This window comes from Gobio gobio (assembly GCF_949357685.1).
Source record: "Gobio gobio genome assembly, chromosome: 4".
NCBI lineage: Eukaryota > Metazoa > Chordata > Actinopteri > Cypriniformes > Gobionidae > Gobio > Gobio gobio.
Genome location: NC_137100.1, coordinates 10392415 through 10414438, shown reverse-complemented (window position 1 = coordinate 10414438; position 22024 = coordinate 10392415). Strand labels below are relative to the sequence as shown.

Sequence of the window (22024 nt, the reverse complement as noted above, 5' to 3'; positions counted from 1 at the left end):
GGTCAGTGTGACATGATTGCAGCAGTATATTTCATATTTGAGCAATAACCACACTCGTTACCATGGCCACCACATCTCACAAGCTTCTGCCTGATCACAGTGAACGGCAAAGTGAAGAATCGCTGGGTGAAACAGCAGCGAGGTCAGCTCTTCTTAACTGGAAGGGGAATGTGATTCCAATCAAGCGCTCATCATTTATTGACACAATGCTGAGTACTGCTTGCAAATCAAAAAATGGAATATAATGTTGGAAACTGAAGGCTGATCACGACTATTTTATAAAGGTTTAAGTGTACATATAATGGAAAACAAGCTATATAGACGTACTACAAGTGCCTGTCCTACACTAGACCACTATTGAAAATGCATCTGTGTTGAATTTTTCAATTTCAGTCCAGTTCTTATCATTACAAATAAACTCAGCAAAAAAAGAAACGTCCTCTGACTTTCAACTGTTTTTACTTTCAGTAAACTTAATGTGTGTAAATATTTGTATGAACACTAAAAGAGTCAACACCATAAGACATAAACTAAAAATGTTTCACAGACATGTGACTAACAGAAATAGAATAATGTGTCCCTGAATGAATCAAAATCAAAAGTACCAGTCAGTATCTGGTGTGGCCACCAGCTGCTTGAAGTACTGCAGTGCATCTCCTCCTCATGGACTGGACCAGATTTGTCAGTTCTTGCTGTGAGATGTTACCCCACTCTTCCACCAAGGCACTTGCAAGTTCCTGGACATTTCTGGGGGGAATGGCCCTAGCCCTCACCCTGTGATCCAACAGGTCCCAGACGTGCTCAATGGGATTGAGATCCGGGCTCTTCGCTGGCTATGGCAGGACACTGACATTGCTCTCATGGAGAAACTCACGCACAGAACGAGCAGTATGGCTGGTGGCATTGTCCTGCTGGAGGATCATGTCCGGATGAGCATGCATAAAGGGTACCACATGAGGGAGGAGGATGTCTTCCCTGTACCGCAAGGCATTGAGATTGCCTGCAATGACAATAAGCTCAGTCCGATGGTGATGTGATATTCCGCCCCAGACCATGACGGACACCCCACCTCCAAATCGATCCCGCTCCAGGGTACAGGCCTCGGTGTAACGCTCATTCCTTCGACGATAAAGGAAGGGCTCAGTCCAGCCTCTCTCAGCCAATTGCGGACAGTCTGAGCACTGATGGAGGGATTGTGTGTTCCTGGTGTGACTCGGACAGTTGTTGTGGCCATCCTGTACCTGTCACGCAGGTGTGATATTCGGATGTACCGATCCTGTGCAGGTGTTTTTACTAGTGGTCTTCCACTGCGAGGATGATCAGCAGTCCTCATGCCTCCCTGCAGCATGCCTAATGCACGTTCACGCAGATGAGCAGGGACCCTGGGCATCTTTCTTTGAGTGTTTTTCACAGTCGGTAGACAAGTCTCTTTAGTGTCCTGCGTTTTTAGAACTGTGACCTTAAATGCCTACTCTCTGTAAGCTGTTAAGGCCTTAACGACCATTCCACAAGTGCATGTTAATTAATTGATTATGGTTAATTGAACATGCATGGAAAACCCCATTGTTTAAACCCTTTACAATGAAGACCTGTAAAGTTATTTGGATTTTTACAACATTATTGTTGAAATACACAGTCCTGAAAAAGGGACGTTTCTTTTTTTGCTGAGTTTAGTTATAACTAAAACAATGTCTTAGTATTTAGTTTGTCCAAATGTATTGAGAAGATCTAAAAAGCATCTTAGTTCACACTTATAGTTTGGTTCTTTTGGTTCGGACCAAAAAGAAAGTGATACATTTTAGTGCTGGTTCGCTTAGCATTCACACTCATTTTTAACACCAAACCTAAAGATACAAAACTGCTTTTTTGACGAATATTTTACAACGGAGCAGTGATGGTATTTTTACCAGATGAGAATTTGTGAAGAGCTTATAAAATGTCTAAAGGAGTCGAAAGCATCAGGAATTCCGCCTACTCTCCACCTACTGACCTAATGCGTAAATATTAAGGCGCGCACTAGCCAGACAAGATTTAAACTTTGTCGGTTTAAGTCCCAAGTTTGGTTTGAAGACGAAAAATGTACCAGGCACAATGTTCTCTCACCATTCCTGATTTCTAACACATACTCACAGTGTTCGGCTGGTCTTGTGGCTGCAAAAGCAGAAACGAAAGCTGCTGTTCTCCATATGTTTTTTTGTCGTCTCCGGGCGTACATATGTAAATTGCTCAAGCTTATTTTGTCCCGTTAAAACCTCATACATTTACCCACCCATTTACCCCGTCTTCCCCTCGAAGAAATCAGGACAGAAGTGGTTGAAAGTGGACAAAAGGGATGGATTAAAACACCAGGTGTAAATGGAAACGTGTAAACAGGGCCTCTGTTTCAAACACAAATTGAAGATCTGCTTCAAGAACACGTGGTTCTGACGCCTGTACCGAACTGTAATGGGCAACATCACGAGTATGATGAGAAGGTATCCTTGGGGATTCTGTCCTTTTTAGAATCGCATCGACATCACATTATGTTTTTGTTTCGTTTAGATGTTTTTGGTCCATGTTGTGTTCATATTTCAGTCAAATCGCACTAGAGTTCCCCTTTTCAGGGGTCTTGGTCTGCTTGTGTGGTGCGCACCAGGGTTCAGATAGCAGCGTTCGCATTTATTCAAATGAACCCCACTAATAGAGCAATCACACCAGAGTTTGTTTTAAGTGAACCAAACCTGCCAAGTGTGAACACACTTTTAAGCTTCAATGGAAGCAAGAACACCTGACCATGTGTATAAATGATCAATATCACTAATTTAATTTTCTATTATATTTTTATATCTCATATCTCATGCATTTACATAATAATGTTAATGCCAGTTTTAAATTTGAAGAGATTGTTTATATGGAGCAGAGCGTGTAATATTATTCCAGCCACAGGCCCTGCTCTCCTAAACCCACTGCAACCACAGCACCAGAACCCCAGGGCTGAATGTCTTGCCGCCTTACACGCATTTATCAACCCACATAAAATCTTCCACTCAACTCACACATACAGCTCCTGAGGGAAGCAAAGTGAAGATTTACATTTTTGGTTGTGATGTGTGCAAATCTCAACGTGAACCCACTAAGAAACATTTTCCGTATATTTTATAATATAAACAATCTGGGGATAATTGATAGGTACATAGGGTATTGCCAAGACTCAATATGGAAACAAAAAATCCAGCACGCAATCCAAAAATGTATATTAGCCACGTTTCCAAAGCAGGAACTTTGGGGTGGTACTCTGTGTGTTTCGACCGCAGGAACCAGGGTCTAAATGAAGTTCCGGGTAAAAATCTCCCCCTCCGAAAGTCCCTGCTTGCGAGGTAGTACTTTTTCAAAGTTCAGGAACTTTCGGGGGTGGGACTTGGGCGCTGAACATGCTGATTGGTTGCATTTTATTTCAACCGGCATTTTTAAAAATCTTTTGCGAGGATCGTTCTGCATTCTGCAAATATCAGTCTTGCTCTTTCTGTCTGATGGCGCGCGTTCGTCTGAGCCATCTCACGGTCAATGTCCGTAATAGCTGATAATAACATAAGTTGTCTTATTTTAAATCTAGCTTTACGAGCTTTCAGAATACGCTTTAGTATCAGTGCTCGTCTCTTTTCTGCCGTTTTGTTAATTACCTCTTTAGTAAACCAATACATAACCAGAAAAAGCAGCACAGCATGAATCTCAGTCGCGCGCACTCCTACATCACCGGACAAATTTTCCTAATCTTCACGGTACTTTAGACCGCAGTGGAAACACAGACAGTAGCAGGTCTGGGGGAAAAAAAGTTCCTGGTACAAATTGTTCCAGGTAATTTTGCTGGAAACGGGGCTGTCATCATCCTTACTTACTTTCAAGTCATTCGAAACTAGGGGTGTAACAGTAGTCATGTCACGAATCAGTTTGATACAATATAACAATCTCATAATACGATAGTCTCACAATACTTTGAACTAAAATAGTTTAAATGGGAAATTTGGGCAGTTGTAATGAGTGGTGTGAGTTACTGTTCTATCAGCTGAACCAGTCTGGCAGTTCTCCTCTGACCTCTGGCATCAACAAAGCATTTTCGCCCACAGAACTGCCGCTCACTGGATATTTTTTCTTTTTCAGACCTTTCTCTGTAAACCCTAGAGATGGTTGTGCCTGTAAATCCCAGTAGATTTCTGAAATATTCATCTGGCACCAATAACCATGTCGCGTTCAAAGTCACTTAAATCACCTTTCTACCCAATTCTGATGCTCAATTTGAACTTCAGAAGATTGTCTAGACCATGTCTACATTCCTAAATGCATTGAGTTGCTACCATGTGATTGGCTGATTTATATATTTGTTGACGAGCAGTTGAACAGGTGTACCTAATTAAGTGGACAATGAGTGTATTGTTGCTGCATTCATAATAATAATAATTTGGTACATTTATATAGTGCTTTTCTGGGTACTCAAAGCGCTTTACATATGGAAGAGGGAATCTCCTCTATCACCACCAATGTGCAGCATCCACCTGGATGATGCAACGGCAGCCATACTGCGCCAGAACGCCCACCAACACACCAGCTTATTGGTGGAGTGGAGACAGATGTATTGCTATATATTGTGACATGATATATTGTAACACCCCTATTCCAAACCTTTTTCTTTCTTCTGTAGAACACAAGTTAAGGTGTTTTACTGAATTTCTAAAGGTACATTCACACTACCAGCGACAAAGCGACACATTCCCATTCATTTCAATGGAGAGTGGGCGATTTCTGGCTTCACCAGCGACAGTGACCGTAGGTGACCAGATGGGGCATGTCCAGCGAGGCGACAAAGTTGAGATCTGTTCAAATTTATGCAAATGAAGAGCGCCTTTCGGAAGCCAGAGGTGAACAGTAGTGAAATGTTTTTAGTTTCTACTCAAGTAAATGTTTCAGGTATATGGACTTTATCAGTGTTTTTCTTTAGAAAACTTTAACTTCACAACATTCCAAAGCATAATGTCGTACTTTTTACTGCACTACATTTCATAAATAAAAGTTTTTTTTACCTTAAATACATAAAAAAAAAATCTTTTACAATCTTGTACTCAAGTAAAACTATGAATTACTTTTACTTGAGTAAAAGTAAGAAAGTACAACATTTATGTAATTAAGTATTAATTACATACATGGTGGTCTAGTGGGTTAAACCAATAAACTGATACTAAACTAAACTAGTATCAGTAATAAAATAAACTGATACGCGGAAGGTTGCTGGTTCGGTCCAAGCAGTCGCCGCCACCAGTGTGTCCTTGAGCAAGGCACTTTATTCCAGGGGGATTGTCCTTGTAATAAGTGCACTGTAAGTCGCTTTGGAAAAAAGCATCTGCCAAATGCATAAATGTAAATAGTAAGTATGAAATGATATTCAATATGAAACTTTGTGCAGTAAAAAGTACAATATTATGCTTTGGAATGTTATGAAGTAAAAGTTTTCCAAAGTAAAACACTCTGCTTAAGTACATTTTTCAAGCGTCTGTACTTTATCAGAGTAAAGATACTTCACTACAGTCTCCCTCTTGCGACAACCAATAGGAGGAAAGTCAGTGGAGCGTGTGTAATCCATCGCTCTTCAGTGCCAAGGAAAGATGAAGGAGAAGCTCATTTTAGCAGTCAGCAACTGTCCTATAATTTATGACATGTCTCTGTGTACATAAGGTAGTACTCGCCCTGCTGACTCCGAGCCTGAATGGTTTTGTGAGCCCAGATAGATGGCCATTTGCCCTTTTGCTGCAGATAAATAGCCGCAATGGCAAAGAGCACTCACCTCTTCTCATTCATCTTTAATATTAGGCATTTTATGTACTGATTCCATTTATATTTAGACTTTTCCTTCCAAGATGTTTGTTTGTTGTGGCAAGAAACCGGGTCCCAGAGTGGATAAATCTGAAAACGTTTTCGTGTGTAGAGCCAATCCGTATATTTTGTGAAATGGTGATGTCATCACACCACGTCCCGCATGGGGAAAGACTAGAAAGGGATACAACTACGGGCACTGGGCATGCGCACATCAATATTTCGTCATTTAAGTACTGTATTTGCATTATTGTAAGGGTAGGTTTAGGGTGTAGGCGTTAATAAAACACATCTGCTGAGTAGAACATTTATTTATTGTTATTTTATTGTGAGATTTTGCCTCACTTCCTACCATTGCTGTAACCCTTCTAGCCACAACTCTTCTTTTTTTAGTGTATTTCTGTGGCAGAATTACAGCGCCTGGTCTGGCATGTATACTACATCGTTTTGAGTCATTTTCAGTGCTCTCATGTGTACACAGTAGGGCTGCGCAATATATCGAAATATCACAAATGTACATATCGCAATATGCATATCGCAAGGGTACGCAATATCTGAATGGTTTTAATAGGCTACTTCAACATTGTGAAAAGGGTACGTTTTAGGTTGATGCATATAGCAGAGAATAGACTGGGCTCACGACTGTTACTTATGTGACTTGCATGGCGTTATGAAGAGTTATTAAACGCAATAACTTGCAAAAAACATCTCCTTGCAGTCTCGTGCTGTCTGACACACACCGAAATGTGGTGTCTTGTTACACACTCGAACTGTCAAATACACACACAGTTATGTCAAAAATGACTTGTCTTGATGAGTATTCATGTAAACACAGTCGGTTATGCTTTAAGTGAAAGATATCAGTTGGGGAAAGAAATAGATTTTACACACTTAAAGCAATATCGTATCGAATATCGCATTATTTAACAAGGATATCGCATTTTTCTTCAATATTGCACAGCCTTAGTACACAGATATTTGTTGAAACGATGAAACAAAAAGATTGGATAGGGAAAGCTCTGGCTTCGTGTGGACAGGGCCTTACTCACCCGCTCGCCATCATAGGTGTATATGACATTCTTCTTTCAGACGTATACAATCGGAGTTATGTCCTGGCTAATCCAAGCATTATAATGGCAGTGAATGGCATCCATTATAAAAGTAAGCCCCACGGCTCTGGGGGTTAATAAAGGCCTTCTGAACCGAATCAATGGGTTTGTATAAGAAAAATATCCATATTTAACACGTTATAAAGTAAAATATCTAGCTTCCGGCAGACCGTCTTCGGTATTCAAATTATGCAAAAAGCGTAACTGACGTGATGTATGAACTGCATCTTGAACTGCGAGAGGCATTACACTTTCTTCATAAATTGAATACGGAAAGCTTGGATTAGCCAGGACATTTTTTTATATAACTCAGATTGTATTCGTCTGAAAGAAGTGTCATATACACCTAGGATGACTTGAGGGTGAGTAAATCATGGGGAAATTTTCATTTTTGGGGGAACTAACCCTTTAAGGCCTTAGTTTTTTAGCCTTTAATTTTATTTTGAAAACGCATCTTTTTCTCTACATTTTGGCCTTCCGTCCACACTGAGACAATACATTTTAAAACGTCTTTTTTGCACTGTAGTGGGGACTGAAAGCGATGACTCTCTTTAGTCATGTTACTCATATTGTACCGATAGATATCCATGTTTATACCGGTATTGTGCATGAGAACTATATTATGTTTGTTCCGTCTGTATTATCTAAGTAAGCATTTATGCACAATGCGGTTAATTTGACGTTTTCCGGCATTTCAGTGTGGATGTGAAGCTTTGGAAAACGTTGTTGTGGACGGAGAGCTTTTCGAAATGAGAGCGCCATTTTCAAATGTATCCAGATTAATGTAGATTTAGCCTTAGCTGCTTTTTTCCATTCAGTGACAGTGAATGGGACAGGGTCTGTTGAGCTTTAAAAGAAGGTATTTGCATTATATTTTCGTTTAGCAAAATACCTTCTTTTGCACTCCTCCTGAAGAAAATGACACTGCCTGGAATGACACAAGAGTGAATATATTATGACAGAATCTTCATTTTGGGTGAACTATCCCTTTAATGAATATTGTGGGAAATATTGCATGTATATGCCAGAAACATCCAGAAATAATTTGTCCATATCTTTTGTCCTGGAGCCACAAAAGGCCTGTTTCCGCTTCCTCGTGAATAATTGGATTTGTCAAGCAGGCATCTTGCTGCAGGAGGAAGCACCTCCAGCATGGCACCTGTGAAGCGTTTATATCTGGCCAGCGCAGGTGCTGCTACTCAGTGCAATCTGCTCCCCAAATTGGAGGAGTTATCATGTCAGAGCCTTGCACGGGTGCCCTGAACAAACCACGATCGAGACACACAGGCGTTCTAGCTCAAGTCGTGTTGAACAGGGTATAAGGAAAGGTGTTGCGATCACATCTCTAGACTAGTGAAGACCCATTGAGTTTCACTGCTCATTAACTCCTTCACTCGATGGCATCAGTCTCAGGCCACATCCTCATGAAGCCAAAACTTTCCCTATCCGATCTTTTTTATCCCCTTGTCTCAAGAAATATCTGCGTACACACGAAACCACTGAAACCAACTCAAAACGATGTAGTATACATGCCAGACCAGTATGTGGCGCTGTAATTCTGCCACAGAAATACACTAAAAATGGAGAAGAGGAGTTGTGGCTACAAGGGGTACAGCAACGGTCGGAAGTGAGGCAAAATCTTACAATAAAATAACAATAAATACATTTCCTACTTACCAGATTGTGTTTTATTAACGCCTACACCCTAAACATACCCTTACAATAATGCAACTACAGTAATTAAATGACGCAATATTGATGTGCGCATACCGTTGCTGTATCCCTTCTAGTCTTTACCGTGCGACGGGACGTGGTGTGATGACATCACCGTTTCACAAAATACACGGATTGGCTGTACACACGAAAACACAAGTGTGTCGGTTTCAGATTTATCCCCTATCGGACACGGTTTAAAAAAATACCAGTTTCAGGCTCCTAAAATGCCGGATTCGTCTGGACGAAACGCTGATACGATACAAAATTTTTACGTGTACAGCTAACCACGTCTCCGTTTGGACGGGGCCTCAGTCTAACATCATTATGAAATGAATTATTATGAATTTTCAAGTAACTAAGGAAGATTATGCAGACACTTAATATATGATCTGCAAGTAAGACCATGTTTTATTACCAAAACTGATAACTACTACATGGGTATATTACATGGGTAAACAACTAAAAAGAACACAATATGACAGTCAAAAAAAAATTGGAAAAACTAAATGTGTTGATGACAAATATAAACATACAATATAAAAATGTTCAACATTTCCAGAAGAAGGCTATGCAAACATACTAGTTTTACATCATTTGAAACCGCAACAGCAGCGGGGAACAGCATGGGCATTCATTTTAACGTTATGTTTAGTTTTCTATCCTGTTCAGATGGTAATATATAATTATGGACATGTCAGAAACTGAACTGAAAGCCTGAACTTACTTTTGACGCACACACTGAAGCTCAGAGGATCTCCTGTTTTTGGCTCATTTTGAGTCAGACTTGTGAATTCATTGAATTGTTAACTGGAGCCTCACTCTGACCGGATCATTTGAATCCCGAATGAGTTGTTCAGTTGAATTTGCAAACACTTATACACCACGGTTCAATTTCTTTTTTAAAGAATACCTTTATTCAACAAGCATGCATTAAATTGATCAAGAGTGCCAGTAAAGACATGTATAATGTTATAAAAGATTTATATGTCAAATTGATGCTGTTCTTTTTGTTAATGTTTAATGTTAAAGGATCCTGAAAAAAATCAGTTTCCACAAAAAATTAGCAGCAAAATGTTTAAAAAATGTATATAATAATAATAGTAATAATAAATGTTTCTTGAGCAACAAATCATCATATTAGAATGATTTCTGAAGGATCATGTGGCTGGAGAAATGATGCTGAAAGTTCTGATTTCAGCACAGGAATACATTTTATAATATAATAAATTAGGAAAAGGTTATTTCAAATTGTAATAATATTTCACAATATTACTGTTTTTACTGTATTTTTTATTAAAAAAAATGCAACATGAAAAAGTCTTACAGGCAACAAACTTTTATTATATTTTTTTCTGTTTAGCGGTGGTGCTTTAATTATTGTGCTGTGCTTTAGCTGTTTGACAGTTTGCACTGTAAAAGAGAGGTTGTGTCTTTAAATTCATCCCCCTATAAAGCAACGCCTCTACAGCCATTCAGACAGGTGTCCTTGGCCATTGCATTGTGTATTTTTTGAATGTCTTCAAAACAGAAACAGCCATTCACTGTCATTATAAAGCTTGGATTAGCCAGGACATTTTTTTTATGTAACTCCGATTGTATTCATCTGAAAGAATATCATATACACCTAGGATGACTTGAGGGTGAGTAAATCATGGGGTCATTTTAATTTTTGGGTGAACTATTCCTTTAAGAAAAGTGTTCGGCGAATTAGTTATTCCCTACGTTAGTTGTGACGTAGGGGATACTGTTTCCGGATCCAAGCTTCCATTTGTTTCAATTGAGAATATTATCTCAACAGCCATTTATGAGCACTATTTATTCACATCACACTTTTAAGCTAAGCTTTTAAAACGTTACAGTGTACACTACAGTCTCTGAGCTCATGGCATCACGGACACCAATATTTTAAAGATTTATAAAAGACGAATCACTCTCTGGCCAACTGAGATTTCGCTATGGAGATAAAAGTTGGGATCATGCTTTTTTAGTAGTATTACAGCACACCGTGAGTGTATATTAGCACCATTTGTTGTTTGCTTTTGGTATCTAATAGAGCGCTTGAACCCAGAAACGTTGACGTCAGACCGTCAGACATGCGCTGCTCACATATTTCAAACTTCTTTTTACCCCAGAGCGAAGAAGAAAAAAGAACTTCGCCGTGAATATATCAGGGTCTTGATGCTGAATGTAAGCAAATTCTCTAAGTGGAGATGGAATCGAACAAAAGTTCAGTACTCAAAATGTCCTGGCGTATACAGTAAGTGTAATGGATTGGATTGTCGAAGAAATTGCCAATAATTCCACTCCAAACTCGTAGCTTAAGACCAGCACAAAGCTTTGTATTCAGTGCAATGAATATGCTCCTGCTGAGTCATTAAATGAGTCATTCCAATAAAATACCAGTGTGTTACTCATCTCTCTGTCAAGGAGACGATGTTCAGAGTTGAGGAATGTTAAACATTTAACAGTCTCCAGAACCGTCTGACTGCTCAAGGTCGTGAGAGTGTTTCAAAGAGATGAACACCGCAGACTCAGCACCCTAAGGGATGCATTTTTAAACATACACTTTCAACGGCCTCTTTAGCTAGATTTACATGGACATTTAGCTTGTCTTGAGCACTGAGTATGTCTAAATTTGAATCACATTATGAATCAGAGTACATCAACTGTTTTGCAATTCGGTGCAAAATATTTGCATGTGTCAAAACCTTCCGATTCTACCAAAACCTAAACCATGTCTGTTGGACTTTATGGCTCAGCTGGAGATTAGTGTCCTGCTGCGTATGAAGCTGTAAGGCTGTTTAATCATGCCCGTTTTCTCGTCATGAAAATCAAGGTGAGCGTATGGCTGAAGGTTAGTCAGAGGAATGTGGGCTTCGAGAAAGAATCTACAGAGCTTTAGTCATCATGGAATCAGACTTTGACACCATTTACTTTCTAAATACACTTTCATAGTATTAATTAACGTGCACAATGAATCAGCGAACTTCATTCCAAATGAAAAGACATATTTGTCTTTCTTCGAAATGTAATAACTTGGTTCACCTCTGAAACGTTGCTTTTTGGCCGATATCACCGAAACCTTTTTCAAATACCTGTTTTATAAAGAATTTTCACTATCCAATTAATACCACTAGATAAAATAGCCTTGCCCTGCTTTTCCCTATAGATGATCATGTTTTCTTTTTCTTTTTTTTATTGCTAAGCAACAATCACAGGCATTCAGAATTGTGTGTCTTTTTGCACACACTCTCACGCTTGAAACTCACTGCACATATTCAAACGAGTTTTCATGACCTCCATGATGCGTTTTCCTTGTGGATCTTGAGGGTTTTGTCTTAAAAAATATCCAATATTTCTACATTTCCATCATTCTCTCATCCATATTTGATTAACACACTTCGGTTCAATGACTTTTCTGTGTGGGCGGGGATGTTCGGTGCACAAATATAATCTAAGAAACCAACAAAATGTAGTGTCGCTTGTCCCATTTGCAATTGGTTAGACCAAAAAGTCTGAAGAGGAAGAGATGTCAGAGATGTGTGAAAGTGAAATCACACACAAATTCTATTTCCGTCATAATTTACATCGTTCCAAACCTGTATGATTTTTATTTCGCCTGTGGAACTGTCTGTGTTTTTTTTGTCTATACAATGGAAGTCGATGCCAAAATAAAATCAAAATTGCTATATGATTTTGTGCGATTACCAAAACGCAAAGGCTGCGATTTATTGAAATAAATAAATACATACGCTGTTTGTTTCAGAGTGAGGCACGTGTTCATTTACATGCAAGCAGCTTATGATAACCCTGTTTTCAGTGTTTCATAGAGCCTGCTCGATTCGCAGTAAATGCTGTTTTTCCGCAGTCTCCATCTCTAAACGCTGTGGGTTTGTGTCGCTTGTAACGTGCATTTGGAAACACAACACGCTGCAAACATTTCACCAGATTTTTTGAGTTTGACGTTTATAACGCACCTTTGAAAATGCAACACATAAAATTTCGCCATATTTTTACTATGTTTATAAACTTGTTACCAACAAAGGTTATACATTTTCCCACAAAAATAAAAGCTCAGTGGTTTAACATTTGAAATGAAGAAATTAAAGCACAAGTATTGTACTTTTACAGTTATAATATAAAAAGTTATTTTAATATAATTTTACTAGTAATATTTCTTATTCTGTTTAATATTTTAATTTTAGAATGGTATTAATAACTAATATTAGAATTTGTAGTAGTAGTATTTTATAGTCATATTGATATATAATCACAAAATATTTGGCCAAATTGTGCAGCCCTAAAAACAAGCAAACCTGAAGCCCTTTAAAAACACTTTGTAAATTGTATCAGGGAAAAAAAGGCTATATATCTCTTTATGTTGGCTAAGAGAGGTTGTTTAACTGTATTTTTCAATCGATATATGAAACAAATGGAAAAGTAAGGACCTTTTTTTCATAAAGAAACCTAAGTATGCAAGTATTTACTGTCAAAGACATCTGATCTTGTTTCCCTCTATGCTGTTCAGCTGTACAGAGGACGTCAGGTTATGGACATAGGGCCCTATCATACATCCAGCGCAATTTCACGTCCTGCGCCACATGTTTAAATAGCAAATGCATTTGTGCGCCCATGGGCGTGCTGGTCTGAAAATGAGGTGTGTTCAGGTGCATTGTTGGTGTATTTTTCTATTTTGAGGAAATTGAAAACGACTGTGCCATTGACCAACAAAATCCTGGTCTAAAGTCAAATTTATTTTTTGTTATTTAAAGAGTGCTTGAGTAATATGTGCCTATAGGTGGGTCTGCTTATTACACACATAAATGCACGTGCAGCAGCACACAAACATTTTTAAATATGAAAAATTAAAGGATTAAAATGTAAAAGATGTGTACATAAAGATAAAATGCCTACATGTCATAATGGATAGTCATTGCATGTATCAGATGTATCAGTAATGACGTGCAAGCAGGCGTCCTTGGACTAACAGATCCATTTCTCGCTTGAGAAGTGTTCAGTCTTTCCGCTTGCAAATTACGCCATTTAAATAGCGAAACCGCCATGGCGCGAACGCAACTCGCTTTTAAAGGGAAAGGGAGATGAGATTGGGTTGCACCAACAAGGATTCATCTTAAATCTAGATTAAATCAAGGTTTATCTAATAATTCTGTTGCACCAAACTTTAAACCTTGTTTAAAAATAAGCAGGTTTACATTTTAAACCATCATTTTGATCCTGGATTTAATTTATATTTTAGATAGATTAACTTTAATCCTGTTGCTCCATAACTTTAAACTCAATTATGGATTAATTTTATTCTTGCATGTGAGGAGGTTTAAATAAAAAAGTGCACCTACAATTAAACCATGCAGATGATTGAACAGAGATACGTCTGAAATATCACTGCTCAACTTCAGTCCTAACTAATGTCATGAGCGGTCGGCAGCAGTAAACACCTGTAACACTGGAATGCCGCTCAACTCTTACTTCCCGCAGGGAAGCCTCTGTCTCAGTCTTGGACAACAGCTGTATTAAATGGCAGTGGGTGTATCATAGATGACATTTTGAGGTTGATTTTTTGAAAAAATGTCAAAATAGCAGTCTTTAATGGTTGTTTGTGACATCACTTCCTTTGTAAACAGGAAATCTTTGTTATTAATGGATCCTTTACATCTCTCTCTGTCTCTCTCATGTTGTCTGTGGGCCTGGAAATGGGTCTTCTGGTTCCTGTTGTAGCTCGGGGGAGATCTGGGAGGAGGTGTTGGGGGCAGTCCTGCAGTAAGTGAGCTCCTTTCTCCCCGCTTGTATCTGTTTGTCCGCACTCAGCATAATGTGCACTATTAATTGATTCTTAATAGCCTGTATAGAATAGACACGTAGCTGTGTGTCCTGCTCTGCTTCTATCTGTTGCATCTGCTTTAAGAAGATGAGATGTTTAACTTCTTAAAGATTTCTTTGAAGTACTGAAGGGTCATTCTGTGTTTTTTGAAAACTTCTCAACTATAGAGAGAATATTTTTTTCTTCTTATGAAAGACAAACATAAATAGTGATGAAAGCCAAAATATTCAATGCCACTGATGAATGTTTACTGAGTAATCCACTATTTTGTATAGAGCGGTTAAAATCATAATTTTCATTGAATTGGAGCCAAAATACAAGAGGGGGAAAATGACACTCTTTCTACTGTAAACAAAGTTAGTTTTTGACCACTGAAAATGTGTACAATTTAACAATTTACTCATGGAGCCACATTGAGATCTCCATATTTTGGGATCGAACCATATAGAGCGTTAAGAATGAAGATATCAAAAGACAAGTTTAAGAACAAGAATCTGTGACGCTTTACTTAAAGCCTTTATGTATAATGCATTATAAAGGTATTCATAATGTATGTAATAATGCAATTTCTCTATTCATAAATGGTTGTAAGCAAAGTTAAAATGCATTATAATATTCACAGATTCCTTGTTACATCTGAAATTGGTTATTTGTCGTGTTTTAATACATTATACTTTCTAAAGATGTATTATACTGGATTCTAACTGCGGTTAAAATTATTCCTGAGACCATACAATGCATTATAAAGTGCATTACAAGGCATAATTAATGCAGTAATAATACTTTTATAATGCATTATACATAAAGTAAAATGTTACTCGATATCTTTAATACTTTAGTTCAGGCATGCAAACCTTTGGAATATACTTCTGTGAAAAGTTCTTTTATCCATTTTTGAGCTTTCGCCATTGGCATTTAATACAACAAGGATTGCTAAAGTTGGCTGATTTTACAAATCTCTTTCATAAAATAATGATGCTTCCATCATTCTTAAATCAAACCCCCCCTTTGACATTTTTCCCCCTTCTACAAAATACTGGTTTACTTAGTAAATATTCATCCATGGCATTTAAAATTTTGGCTTTCTTCTTCATTCATTTGTGTTTTCTACCAGAACCAAACATTTGTGCCAGGTACCTCTTGTTTGTATTTTGTACTGCTCTTATGTAGTTTTTCCCTAATATCAAAATACAGTTTATTTTCCTCAGATTCTGCACCACTGGTATTACCTACATGTAGAACTCCTGTTACTGTTGTTTATAGGGTTACATGAACACTTGCAGGAGTAGATTAAACCCTTTGACACTCCTAAGTCTTAAGATCTCTATGTGTGTGTCCTGCAGGTGGGTCAAAACTTCATCCCGTCATCGGTGCCCAACACGTTTGCGCCGTCTCCTACACCTGCTGCTCTCAGCAGCGGGCTCAATGACCTGTTTGAGTTGTCCTCAGGAATGTCCATTACTACAGGAGGATATGTGACACCTAAAACTGTGAGTACTACTCGCCGCTTATCTTTAAACCATAACCCCTCGCCCTTGTTTCTGATCTTTAAGCTGCCAGCCAACCAATGAAAACGGACAGAACCTTTTCAAATTCACCAAATTCCTCATATTGAGAAGTTTGCGTTGTCAAGGTCAGGCAAGAGGAGATGTTGCTTGATTAGTTATTCACTGATTCTGAAACACAGAAAACAAGAACTTGAAGAAATGTTTACCTAAACAATCAACTAGGACACAATAAGACACAAACATATTCAATATTTCAAATATTCATAGAAACCATGGAAAAAACCAAAGACGCTTTAACATATTGTAACTGTAGTTTTATATATATATATATATATATATATATATATATATATATATATATATATATATATATATATATATATATATATATATATATATATATATATATATATATATATATATATATATATATATATATATATATATATATATACATATATACATATATATATATATATATACATATATATATATATACATATATATATATATATATATATACATATACATATACATATACATATACATATACATATACATACACACATACACACACACACACACACACACACACACACCCATAAGGCATAACATTATGACAGGTGAAGTGAATAACACTGATCATCTCTTCATCACGGCACCTGTTAGTGGGTGGGATATATTAGGCAGCAAGTGAACATTTTGTCCTCAAAGTTGATGTGTTAGAAGCAGGAAAAATCAGCAAATGTAAGGATTTGAGCGAGTTTGACAAGGGCCAAATTGTGATGCTAGACAACTGGGTCAGAGCGTCTTCAAAACTGCAGCTCTTGTGGGGTGTTCCCGGTCTGCAGTGGTCAGTCTCTATCAAAAGGGGTCCAAGGAAGGAACAGTGGTGAACCGGCGACAGGGTCATGGGCGGCCAAGGCTCATTGATGCACGTGGGGAGTGAAGGCTGGCCCGTGTGGTCCGATCAAACAGATGAGCTACTGTAGCTCAAATTGCTCAAGAAGTTAATGCTGGTTCTGATAGAAAGGTGTCAGAATACACAGTGCATCGCAGTTGTTGTGTATGGGGCTGGATAGCCGCAGACCAGTCAGGGTGCCCATGCTGACCCCTGTCCACCGCCGAAAGCACCAATAGTGGGCATGTGAGCATCAGAACTGGACGATGGAGCAATGGAAGAAGGTGGCCTGGTCTGATGAATCACATTTTCTTTTACATCACGTGCCTTACCTGGGGAACACATGGCAACAGGATGCACTATGGGAAAAAGGCAAGCCGGCGGAGGCAGTGTGATGCTTTGGGCAATTATCTGCTAGGAAACCTTGGGTCCTGCCATCCATGTGGATGTTACTTTGACACATACCACCTACCTAAGCCTTGTTGCAGACCATGTACACCCTTTCATGGAAACGGTATTCCCTGGTGGCTGTGGCTCTTTCAGCAGGATAAAACACAGTGCCCCAAAGCAAAAATGTTTCAGTAATGGAGTGAGGAGCACAATGAGTTTGAGGTGTTGACTTGGCCTCCAAATTCCCCAGATCTCAATCCAATCGAGCATCTGTGGGATGTGCTGAACAAACAAGTCCAATCCATGGAGGCCCCACCTCGCAACTTACAGGACTGCTGCTAACATCTTGGTGCCAGATACCACAGCACACCTTCAGGGGTCCATGCCTCGACTGGTCAGGGCTGTTTTGGCAGCAAAAGGGGGACCAACACAATATTAAGAAGGTTTATTATAATTATATATATATATATATATATATATATATATATATATATATATATATATATATATATATATATATATATATATATAAAAAACAAGTTACAAGTTTGTACCATGCCTCGGAGACAACACTTTTTTGTCAAGTGGCTAAAATATCATAATCAGAAAGAGCTTTATTTGTTTTAACAGTAATATAGCATTTTCGCCACCATATATTATATTTTAAAATTAATTGTACGCCATTTAGCAACACAAGTCATCCAGCTTTTATTAATATGATATTCTAATATTGATCAAATAGAGTGACCTGTATGAGTAGTAATTCAGCACTTGTGGCGGTTTTATTAGAAGTAAATAAAATAATGTGAATTTAAGATCAAACGTAACTGTAACAAAGTTCAAGTTCAGGGAAGAAGGCGTTAAACGTAACTTTAATCGTAAAATAAACATAAACAACCAAAGGAAAGGAGCGCAGTGGCCAACTGCGGCATATAATGTTGCGTTCCAGGCAACCCGTAACCCGTGTTTTTCCAACCTTCTACCCGTAAAAGTGCACTGGAACGGCAGTCAAACCTGTGACTTACCACCTGTGAACTTGTTCTAGATAGATGTACTCCCAGTTACGAGCTCTGACGTCACATAGCTCGCAAAACAACAATGGCAGCCCCCACGGATGCAGAGTTTATGGAAGTCGTACACGGTATTTTACAAATAAAGTAAAATAAATGGTATAACAGCTTCTCTTGCCTTATGCGCCCTTTTTTCTCCTCCGTTTCCCTCAAATAAGCAAGGAGTAAGCACCTTTGGCGATGGAAATGATTGTAAATGAGCATAAGCCCCGTACGGTCCACCATGCTTTGTTTACATCTAACTACCACACAATTCCTTGCGCTCAGGCAGTTTGCCGTGACTTTGCCTGGAACGCTACAAAGCCGTGAGTTGTGTTTTGAAGTCGTGATTTACGAGCTCAAAAACCTGCCTGGAACGCAGCATAAGCGTAATAAAAATAGCAATGTAAAATGTCCCGGGCTCTCTGCCCCACCCTGCTTCATGTCACAGTAACTTTAATTAAACGTTTTAAACACATCCATGAACACGATTTCTGTCCGAGTCCCGTCGGATTGCTTTCCATTGGCTGTAGAGGTGAAGACGACAACTCCCATGATTCCACGTTCATACTCGATTCAGTTTAGTCACTTATTTGGATCAGTTTCATTCTGCTGTATGCAGACTGAATTGAACTGAGCTCAACTGGTTTTTACACATCCCAGAATACACTGGGTCACATTTTCCCAGCAGCCATTTCAGCCATTTACAATGAAGAGCCTTTTCCTGCGAGTACAAGAAGTAAAGATCAGCCTGTTCCCATTCTCCAGCATGAGCATTAACTTTATGTGCTACATAAATACAGTCTTGCAGAACAGCTCCTTGGGGAATGAAGTCTCGGGAATCATTAGTAAGAGCTCCATTAGAGCCAGAGTAGGTCAGTATAGTAGGACAGAGCACAGTTAGTCCTTATTAGGATACTTTATGATCTACCTTGTGGAGTGATCCAATACCTGAGTGTGTCATGCTGCTTGTATATGTGTTAATTTGTCTCTTTTAATCTGATTTTGTTTCTTTTTGGATGCCAGCTCAGTTCTTGTAAGCAACAGTGTCTGGGTGAGTGAGTGTAGGTGGATGTCAGATGTCCTCTATTAAGCGTCCTTCAGTTTAGAATGACTAGTTATCCTCTTAGATAGCCTCATAGCATTGATTTAATCAGTAGACAAACTGTAAAATGGGGGAGGTACACTGAACACTTATTGGTTTGGTTTTTGAAGGTATGGCTGCCAGCAGTCAAGGCCAAAGGACTGGAGATATCTGGAACGTTCTCTCGGCGTCAGGGGCACATGTACATGGACATGAGCTTCACCAATAAAGCCCTGCAGCACATGACTGACTTTGCCATCCAGTTCAACAAGAACAGGTCTGTCCTTGTGATTTGTGGTGATAATTGGTGATAATCATTGTGGCATATTTTCCTGTAACCAGGCTCCAAAATTAAGGTTTTATATTTATACATTGATTATTGACTTGTAATAAATAATACCAGTATATTTAGTTATATCCTCCTGGGACCCAATTTTTTAAATTTTGTATTTTTTCATGTCATTACATTATTTAGAGCATAAGAAACTTTTATTATATTTTATTCATATGTAATGATATGTCCTCTGTAGTTGACACCTGGAGTAATAATTGGCAACATTTTCATAATAATATCTAATATTTCGTTGGAATATTTATATGTAATTTCTTTCCCTATTCACTTGTTGTGTCTCCAAAATGCCTGATAAACATGATTTAAATCCTGGCGTCCACTACAGTGGACATTTATGAAATCAATGCCCTGTTTTGTAACAGAAAGTCATATTTTGATTAGAAAACCCAAAACATTTTCCTGTGATGTTGATTTATAACAAACAATTAAAAAATTCATCCAATTTAAATTATGATTGCAAAATATTATCATATTTCCAAAAGAGTGCTAAACATTAATGTCAGCCGTTTTTAAAGACCAAGAAGAAGTTGTTGTTCTGGTGAAACCTCCAAACATTTGGTATCTCTGCTCTTTACAGGACATCCACACTTAAAACTGTGACATGTATGATGTCAGAGAAATTCACTTAAATATAACGTCCACTACAGTGGACAAAAGTCTATTCCTGGGTCCCAGGAAGATATAATTAGATTTTATTTCATATATTTAATATATACTAAAATATATATCATTTGTATATAGATTTTTTTGTTAATAGATTTTTTAATTAATATTGTTAAATATATATATTTTAATAACATTTAATATACGCTACCATTCAAAAGTAATTTTTTTGTTGTTATTTTATTTGTTAAAGATGCACAAAAGTAGAGTAAAGACATTTATAATGTTACAAAAAAAACAAAAAAAACAAAAATATATATATATATATTTCAAATAAATGCTTCAAAGAATACTGAAATGTTTTCCACAACAATGTCAAGCAGCACAACCGTTTTCAACATATGATAATAATAAGAAATGTTTCCTAAACACCAAATTAGCATATTAGAATGATTTCTGAAGGATTATGTGACACTGAAGACTAATGATGCTGAAAAAAATTCAGCTGTCATCACATGAATAAATGACATTAAAATGTATTAAATAGATTAAAATATAAGTTATTTAAAAATTGTATAATGTTTTTTTTTTACAGTACAACGTGTTCTTACTGCACATAATAACTCGATAAACTCTTTTTGAAGATCCTTGTTAAATGCACACATATGCTTCTTTGACATCTTGGCGTCTGACTTGATCTCTTTTCTTTGATCTCTCTGATATCCTGCATTCACCAACTGCACGTTAATCGATAACGAATTGTGATTGGACGGTAATTTTGTTCACCAAAATATACTATGACGAGATTGGCTACCTTTGATTAGGCTATTCTCGCATGGCAGAAGACTACTACTCGCTTTGATGATCACCTGGCATAGACAATAAACTTGGGAAGAAAAAATATGGGACAAAACATGATTTTTTTTCGTAAGTCGGGACACTAAAAATAGAGCTGAAATACGAGACTGTCCCGGGGAAGATGGGACGTCTGATCACCCTAGCTATGAGACACCAACTATATGTAGTCTTTTTTTCTTTTCTTTAGTTTTGGAGTGATCCCCACCACACCTCTCCCAGTTCACACTCCACTGATGCCCAGCCAGAGCATCGACATCTCCCTCCCTCTCAACACCATCGGACCTGTGATGAAAATGGACCCACTAAACAACCTACAGGTACGATGCATTAGTACCCTTTGCCGCATACTTTCACACCCCCTACACACCCCCACACGCCTCCTGAGGTCCCTTCTTTGCATTAATCATCCCACAGGAAATAAACCATTACAAATATGCTGTTAATGTTTAAATGACATCCCTGTGTATTCAAACCTCCAAGCTTTCAACTGCACAGCAGGCACGTTTGTCTATGATTATTTGAGTCAGTTGTCCCCACGTGCTTCATTAGTTACTGAGATCATTTGGGTGAACAGCAGCTGGGAACATTCAATTTTATGCCTTTAAAACACTCTAGATAATAAGTACTTGCCCACGGCATCTAGTCTACTAATGCTGATAATCAATCAGATACAAATGTCGTTATGAATCATCATCATTTCATATGATGTATATGGACATGTTTCTGCCTCATTCGTTTTACTACAGTGTCGGTTTATCTTTAGATGGATGCCCA

General features: G+C 38.1%; 1 protein-coding gene across 1 annotated transcript in view; it reads left to right on the top strand.

Moving 5' to 3' along the window:
• Window positions 1-22024, top strand: part of ap2b1 (adaptor related protein complex 2 subunit beta 1) — a 72993-nt gene that overhangs the window by 25497 nt on the left and 25472 nt on the right. The window contains exons 15-18 of the mRNA XM_079815977.1: window positions 14403-14444; window positions 15849-15995; window positions 19569-19714; window positions 21438-21567. Of these exons, the coding sequence (XP_079672103.1) occupies window positions 14403-14444; window positions 15849-15995; window positions 19569-19714; window positions 21438-21567 (465 nt within the window). The remainder of the gene's footprint in view (window positions 1-14402; window positions 14445-15848; window positions 15996-19568; window positions 19715-21437; window positions 21568-22024) is intronic.